General features: G+C 36.6%; 1 protein-coding gene across 2 annotated transcripts; it reads left to right on the forward strand.

The window, feature by feature from the left end:
• LOC103702965 (putative adenylate cyclase regulatory protein) lies at positions 1-9001 on the forward strand. 2 transcript variants are annotated; one of them, XM_008785625.4, is made up of 6 exons: positions 1-285; positions 927-1081; positions 6736-6953; positions 7279-7891; positions 7994-8518; positions 8645-9001. In XM_008785625.4, the coding sequence occupies exons 1-6, from the start codon at positions 104-106 to the stop codon at positions 8755-8757; spliced, it is 1806 nt and encodes a 601-aa protein (XP_008783847.2). In that variant the 5' UTR covers positions 1-103; the 3' UTR covers positions 8758-9001. The 2 variants fall into 2 exon arrangements, with proteins under 2 accessions (XP_008783847.2, XP_038985080.1); XM_039129152.1 differs by having other exon boundaries at positions 26-757.

Here is a 9001-nt window from a genome sequence, read left to right on the forward strand (position 1 = left end):
CCTTGGCTGCCAAGAAATCTCATCGGTAGGTCCATCGTCGGTCATCTTCCTGTCTTAAAGGGGAAAAGAGAAGGAAGCGGGGACGACGACAGCGAAAGAGAAGATGGAATCTGGCGGGGTTGGAGAGTTGGTGGAGATGTGTATTGAAGCGGCGAGCGCCAGCCCGGAGACCGTGGAGAAATGGCGGAGGCAGCGGAGGACCCTCGAACGCCTTCCCGCCCAGCTCGCCGACGCACTCCTTCGCCGCCTCATCCATCGCCGCCTCCTTTACCCCTCCTTGCTAGAGTTCGTTGACCTCTCTCCATACACTCCCCTTTTTATAAGAAAATTTCGTGTCATCAAACCTAGTTTCCTTCTTTCTCTAGCACTCTTTTGAGGATGAGATGTTTGATGTTCGTTGATTCCTGTGCAGTTCGAAGGCTAACCTATGATTCGTATTTTTTTAATGCTAAACGTTATCGTTGATCTCTTTTTCCCCATCGATAAAGGTTTCATCTTTGTAAATTCTCGCGGAATTTGGTGGTTATTTAAATGGGTGGTCCTAGATCCCAAAATCATTCTTTGGAACAAAATCGCTGCCGCTTATTTCTTAAATGGGTATTTTAGTAGCTCTTTTTGTTTTGTAAATTAGATATTAATTTTGACTCAATTGTTTTCTTAAAAATAAAATTAGAGATACTTATGTTATATTCTTGTTATGGTTTCAAAACAATCCGTCTCTTTTGTGTTACAGGTCTCCAATTTATCATTTATTCAGGTAAATACATATATTGTATTGGTACATTCAGTACGTGTGCTATGGGAATTTTGTATCATGGCAAATAGCAAGGACCAGTGCTATCGATGATATTGCGAGCCATATGTTATTATCATCACGATCATCCTTGTTCTTATTTAAACATGGTGTAATTGGCTTTCATTTGCAGACTTTTCCAGCACTCAGTGGAGGAAATTGACTTGAAAGGTGCAAGCTACGTGGATGCAGAGTGGATGGCATACTTGGGTGCATTTCGTTACCTGCGTAGTTTAAATCTTGCGGACTGCAGGGCCATCAACAATTCTGCTCTTTGGCTAGTCACAGGTATGATTTATTTACATGTCCTGCCATATAACGAATTCTATATTAGATGCGATAAAATGCTTAATATTCTGATCCTGGTCTTGGGATAGCTTTTGCTCCATTGCAAAATGTGTTCTGATGTTTGATGCACAATCCACATAATTACCATCCACATAATTACTTTAATAGCATTAGGGTGGTCTTTCATTTTTAAATAAACATTCCCTAAAGATAAACCTGTAGCCCAGTTGCCACTACCTCATTCCCCCCAAAAGTTCGGTAAGATACTCTGTAGCTGTTGTATTTCTTATCTCAGCATATCTAATCACAAACTAGTAGGGAAAGAAGTATACATTGTAATTCTGATTATCAGCATGCAGAATACGATGCTCAGAAAATGGTTGGTATAAATAATATTAGTTGTTCAAGCAATGTTGCTAAATTAATGTTCTGATTTTATTGTTTGTGGGAGGTCAAGAAAGAATGTGAGAAAGCCTTTGGCAATTAGTGCCACTGTACAAAAGTAAAACATGGGTGTGGAAAATGATGATTAGTATGTTGATTACTGCAAACATGAAGTTGTGAACAGCTAATGGATTAGGCTTCATCAACCATGAAGAATATTCAGTTGATTCAATGATGGTTAGAGGCGAATGCTACTTTATCTTTATAAATGATTAAACTTGATGGAGAGAGATTGTAATATCCCAACACATTGATGCCTATTACATGATCATCCGTATATGCAAGGTAAGTGAACTATAATAACTATTGATATATGTAAATAGGATCATCATGGGAATGAATCTTTTGTATGGGAATTAGATTGGTAAGGACTTGAACTTAATGACAACTAAGATCCTACTTCGAATAAGAAAAGTTTGACTATGCTAATATAGAAAGTTAAAGCCACCTTGTGCTTTCTCTAATAAGGCTGCCACCTTGTGCTTCTTTAAGCAACTGCCAGCTCGTGCTAATGACACCTCGTGCTTATTTCCAATCTCATGCTTTGCAGCCATCTTATACACATGCCACCTTATGCTTGTGCAGCCACTGCTTACTTATTATTAAGCTGCCACCTCAAATTGTTGTCTTAGCTACCACCTCACTTTTGTACACCTCTTGCTTAGGACTATCAAAGTATCCACCTTGTGTTTACATATTGGGGATGGATCCCTCATGTTTGAAGACATTTATAAGTAGGAGGCTGCAGCCCACATTCTATCATTTTTGCTTCTCTATTCAGCCACCTACAATGTAGAGAACTAGTGATAGAAATGAGAAAAAATAGAGAAGAAAGGAAATGAATACCAAGCAATCCATTTGAAGAGAGGAGAGTAAGGTTTACCATCTCGCTACCGGACCCTATACCGGTAACATCTTGGTACAATGTTGGTATGCTTGGTACAATCTCGGTTCGGCGTACTGGCAATTAGAATGTTTCCCATACCATGTACTAATTTGGTACCTGTACAATATGGTATGCCCAGAATGCACCGATACCAACTAGTATGGCATACCATGGAGGAGAGAGTGGCCTGAAGTTGTAAGATGGAAATTGGTAGGTGCCCTAACATGATTTACAATCTATATTAGTAACTAATTGATGGGCTTCATATGGATTTAGGAATTGGTTTTCTACTCTTCACTGTCTATGAATTGTCTAAATTCCTTGTTTCTAACTAAAGTTGGGGCAGCTTGTTAATTTTACTTTTAGAATTATCCTTGGTGACATGGATACTGTTCTATGTTATATATCTTGGTTATATGTAAATGATGAAAGTTTTCATAATTTTTTCATCTTTTTTTTCTGAATATTTAATGGCAAGTGAATTTTGAAAAATATGTACTTTGAATGAATATTTGACATGCAGATTTATCAGTGTTAAGTCATCGTGAAGTAAAATTTATCTCAATATATTAGGGAGATTTCTTTGATTCTAGCCATTTGAAATGTCCATTAACCATTATATTGCCTAAAAGTGAAACGTTTCATTTGTTATGATGTGAAACGAAAACTTTGGTTAGTTATATTATGATAAGTGATCTCGGCTAGCAAGGGTTAAGTTGTTGTCCTTCATGTTCTAAATAGAGACACAATGTAGGACCTCGGCTAACAAGGGTTAAGTTGTTGTCCTTCATGTTCTCGGTAGAGATATGATGCAGGATGCTGGTTAGCAAGGGTAAGTTGTTGGCCTTCGTGTTCTCAGTAGAGATACGATGTAGGACCTTGGCCAATAAGAGTAAGCTGTTTGCTTTCGTATTCTCAATAGATATATGATGCAACAAATCCTTGATTGACGCGTATAATAGTTGGTCTCAGTGAACCTTTAGTTAATGGGCATATTGATCAGTAAACTCCTGACTAGCGGATATAATAGTTGGTTACTGGCCAGTTGGTATTGAAATGATTGTAATAATCCTTTCAAAGTTTTGATATAAGTGTCCCTAGGGTAATTAAAGTTGTTCTAGATGTATTTTAGTGTTTTTCTAAACAACTTTTTTTCAATAATTTTGCACGAAAAGCATGCATATTGATGTACGAATTGTTTTCAAAAGCGTTCAAGTGTTTCAAATAAAATTACATCTGAGTGTACTTATTATATAAGTATTATAAGATATTGTTTATTGACTATTTTAATTTTAATAAGTATGTATCTTCACTATGCTCATCGTTCTATTTTTCTTCACACTTTATTTTTTGCTGTGTTTCGGTATTTACTAAGCTATGTAGCTTATCATTCAGTTATGACATTTCAGATTGAAAGTCTAATTGGTATTGGTCTACTACCAAGCTTAACCTTTCGGTGGATGTAGGGAAGCTACTACCATAAAAGGAAGAGTTAGATCCTTCTTGTGTATCTTGAGGTAATGCTTGTAGTTATAGAAGGGACTGTACTAGTAAGGTGAGGGGAGAGTATATAATGTTCCTATATTGAGGGATGAATATTTGCCTATAAACTAAATTATTTTGCATATTATAAGACAATGGAATGAAATAAATCTTGGGTTGATTTTATAATTTTGAGTGGCAAAAGTTTAGTTGGATGAAATTTTAGTTGCTGTATGATCAAAGTGCTATTTACTTTATAGTTACATGTCATGAGGTTTAAATTGATGCATATGTGCTTCTATTGGCAATCAGTTGAGTTCAATGAGGGTATTGATTTATTGAGAATCTGAGATTGTTGTCACACTGGGATTTGGCAGAACCGGGCTCCAGGTTGTGACAGAGATACTTCTTGGAAGGAGATTTTCGGCATGTAAAGAAAGTGGGTGCTCTCCTTAGCAAAAAAAAAAAGGAAAGTGGGTGTTCTTTTGGTGTGCTGTCATATTTTCATCTTTCTGCTTTTCCTATGAAGGGAATGGGTGGTGACCTCACATCTTTATTCAATGATAAAATTCTCATTTGTTTTGAGCAATATGAACTTCTTGGACTTTGATTGAAGAGAGGCCCTTTTCTATAATCGAGTTTCGACAAACATCCTGCACTGTACGCACTTGGTGGATGCATTATCATTTTAGATCATCTTAGTTTCAGTCTCCTATTTTCACAGTACTCTTTAAAGTGTTATTCTATACTTTCATCAGCAGATAATCCTAAATAAAGTAACAACTAGTTTTAATAGGAATATTGGATTTGATCTCTTTTGTTAAAGTGGTGATTTTAGAAAGGAAGATAAATTTTTAGGTATGGATTTGTTATAATTTATGCAGGAGCATGCTGATACTTATAAACAAAGGATGTTCCATTATAAGTGAAACAAGTATAAGAAGAAAACTATATAATGTGCGGCGAAGCCTTCCTTCGGTAGTAGGCTTGGTAGTATAGGTTATGGTCGTATAAATCATGGGTGGACTGAATTTTAAATTGGCTTTTCACAATGATTATATTTGGATCTTTTAGAAGCTATTTTAATAAGCACTAAGTGTTTAGATGATAATATGTCCATGTCATTATCATTACTTGTGGGAAGCCTTTTAATGGATTCTTTATTACCTAAATCAGGAGTAGTAGGTGCATGTTCATTGAGTAATGTACTAGACATCTTAAAATTCTTATGCAGAAGTAAAATAAACAATTATGTAATACCAAATATTATTTATTGGATACTTTATTTGTATAAATTCATGAAAGGAATTAGAAGAAGAGAATTAATACGAGAATGGCTAGGGTGTAGATTCTTGATAACTTTTAAACGGTGTTCTGTGCACTAGAAAAGTTTGAATGTCGATTAACAAGTGATCGCTCAATATGTACACCCCCCCTCCCTCTTTCCTTCTCTCTAAGGTGATATGAGGTGATCTTTGGTTTTAAAGTCAAGTTTTTTTAGTAGTCCTGCAAGGGTTCATGTTGAGCTTTATGGAACATGCAGATTTTCTGTGGTCAGGAGTCTCCACTTAGCTTGTTTTATCAGTTTCTTTTAGAGCTTCTGGATGTACCTTCTGTTGATGACTTTTGAAGAGGGTTCATAAATAAGGGATGAGATGACAACAGTCATTTGGATGAACTTATAATGAAAGAGAACCACTTCTTGAATGATATTTGACTGTATTCTCACATGCTTGATGGGATTAGATCGTCAAACTGTTTTCAGGACAATTGTCATCAGGTCAAGGAAAGTTTGTCAGCAAATGATTGACGCCAGTACTCTGAAGGACCTTCATGCTAGTAACCGAAAGGTTTAACATCAGCTTGCATGATTAACGTATGAAGAGAGTAGACATATAGGGCTCGTTTGGTTCGCAGGAAAAGGAGGGGGGAAAGTGTGGTCAACGGGAAAGTAATGAAATGCCTCTTGTTTGGTTGGAGTTTTCAAAGGAGAGAGATGGAAAAGTTGTATTCCCATGGGAATATGATTCCCACATTTCATGGGAAAGTCTTTCCCATGAGAAACATGGGAAAGTTACTTTCCCATGAGGTGGGAATCACTCCTTTTTTATTTTTTTCCAAAAAGACCCTTCAGCATTAAAGAAGCACTAAAGAGGCATTAAAGACTTAATTTTTATTAAGGGCATAATAGGAATTATACTTAACTTTCCTAGGAAAGTGGATGGTCAACCAAACATAAGCACTTTGGAAATTTGTCACTTTCCCATGGTTAACCAAACATGCCAAAAGTACTTTCCTAGGTATCCTCTTTCTAGGAATCTGATTCCCAGGAATCATATTCCTAGGAGGGAAAATACTTCCCGCGAACCAAACGAGCCCATAATCGTCTGTTCACGTCGGCATGTGAATTGGGAGGAGACCTCCAACAGGAATATGCTCAGGGACTTGATGAGTGAGACCGAGCAATTTGAAACATACTATTAGGGCGGAACTTCATCAAGCCAGCACATTGATCCTTTTGCCCTTTTTTTGGTTAAAATTCATTTTCTAGTTGTTCATGAGGATGCTAGAGTTAGGGCACCTAAACTGGTCTCTAAGGGCTGACCAGTATCAATTTGGTTGTGAAGGAAAAGCTTAATTTATTACTTTGTATGTCTCTTTGTCCTCTCTTTCCTCTTTTTTATATACTCTCTTTTTTCACGTTGTTTTTCCAACTTCTCAAGGGGAAATTTATAACATCAAAGATGACAATAATGGGACAGGTAATTTATTTGTTTTAGACACCTTTGGTTCATTGATGAAGGTGATATGATAAATTTCTTTTATACTTTCTTGGTATTAGGAATGACTAGTCTCAAGGAGTTGGATCTGTCAAGGTGCTCTAAGATTACTGATGCTGGCCTTAAGCATGTGCTATCCATTAAAAATCTGGAGAAGCTATGCATTTCAGAGACTGGATTGACTGCTGATGGAGTGATGCTCCTCTCTTCCCTTAGCAACTTGTGTCTGTTGGATATAGGAGGCATCCCTGTCACCGACAAAGCACTATCTTCATTACAGGTAACTTTATATTTGTCTGTGAATCATTACATTTTGTATCATTGGTGTAGTTTAACTACTGTTTATGTTGTATCATTGAACATTTGACACATCCACTTTTGAATCTTATGAAGTTCATCTGCTGGTCACTATGACGTGCGTTATTTTGGAAAGTATTTCTACTGATTGGTGCCTTTGACTATTATCTTCCTATTTAGATCTATTTGAATCTTGTATCTTTTTTCTAAATGTATATGTCATACTTATTGGTGCTTTTAGATCAAAATTGTGTTTTTCTCCCTTGCATTATATTTAAGCGAGATTTATCTTTGATAACTTATTGCAGGTTTTGACAAGACTGGAGCACTTGGATTTGTGGGGTAGCAAAATTTCCAACAATGGAGCTGCTGTCCTCAAAACGTTTCCTAGATTAAGTTTCTTGAATCTAGCTTGGACCAATGTCACTAGGTTGCCAAATCTTCCTTCTCTCACATGCTTAAACATGAGCAGTTGCACTATTCGTTCTATATTTGATGGAGACTGCAAAGCTAGTGCTCCTTTATCAAAGCTTCTTCTTCCTGGAGCTATTATTGATGATATTGATAAAGCATTTCGCGGTGTGGAAGTAAACCATATGGCATTCCTTGATCTGTCTGGCTCGTCCATTTGCAACTTCCATTTTTTGGTCAAAATGAAAAGACTAAAGCATTTGGATCTCAGCTTCAGCAGAATGTCTGATACTTTAATTGAACAAGTTGCAGATGTTGGAGTAAATTTAAGATATTTAAATCTTAGCAATACCAAACTCACCACCCAGGGAGTTTGTATATTGGCTGGAAATGTAATGAACCTTGAATCTCTATCTTTATCTCACACAGCAATTGACGACACTGCTCTCGCATATATTGGTATGATGCCTTCTTTAAGAATGCTTGATTTGAGCGCTACAAATATCAAAGGTATCAATCTTACTAAAAGTTTGCTTTAGGCCCCCTTATCACATAAAACAAGTGGTTGTTATATGTGCTTATTGTCATGTGTCATATATTTTGGAATGTCAGGTTTTGTTTACTGGCAAAGAGATGATTTAGAAAAAATATTTTCACTAAGCATGCTTCAGAATCTTAGTCACTTGGAAAGTCTAAACTTGGAAGAGACAAAAGTAAGAGATGAAGCAATCTATCCCTTGGGATTCTTGAGGGGATTGAACTGTTTGTATCTGAAGAGTGATTTCCTATCAGATATCTCCTTGCATGCCTTGGCGTCTCTGTCAAACTTGAAATTTCTTGGATTCCGTGGTGCTGTATTGACCAACTCTGGGCTTCTTCTATATATGCCTCCATTAACACTTCGTGTACTAGATCTGAAAGGATGCTGGCTCTTAACTGAGGATATTGTTTCATCGTTTTGTAGAACCCACCCTCATATTGAGGTGAGACATGAATCTGTTCAAATGATCTACACTAATGAAAATGTTAGTGCTGGTTCATCCCCATTCCACAGAACAACCCAAGCACCAAAATTGAAATCAAAGGGGGGAAAATTATCACAAGCCCCAAGTGGATTCCCAGAGGTTGCTTTTGCAGGTAGGAATCTCTTGTATTTTCTTGTAGAAAGCTGCTGCTGCTGACTTATCAGTTAGTTGTTCCTGTATTTTTATTTTGTTTATTTACAATATTCCATGTCTTACCATGGCAATTTTTCTGATATAGATGAAAGAATTAAATATACCAGAGAGGAATTGCTGGAGTTGCAGCTTTTGCCTCTATCAAGTTTTGCACTCTGTGATCCAGATGTGCTGCCAAAAGTGCTGAGGAAGGAATAAGATAGATATATGTAATTTCAAAATTTTTATTCATTTTCAATGCAAATTTGTTGTGATTATATTATAATATATTGTGAAAGGAAATTGCATTCCGGTCCTTAATATGAAGTCAAGCATTTTTTTTTTCTTTTCCCAATTTGCTTCCAACTTGCTGAGCCTGTTGTTGTTTATGCTTCGTATACCGTACAATTAGAGTATGTTATTTCTGTTGGAAATGGATAATTATGAATGAGCCTCGTTGACA

The sequence above is a fragment of the Phoenix dactylifera genome, chromosome 8, assembly GCF_009389715.1.
Source record: "Phoenix dactylifera cultivar Barhee BC4 chromosome 8, palm_55x_up_171113_PBpolish2nd_filt_p, whole genome shotgun sequence".
Lineage (NCBI taxonomy): Eukaryota > Viridiplantae > Streptophyta > Magnoliopsida > Arecales > Arecaceae > Phoenix > Phoenix dactylifera.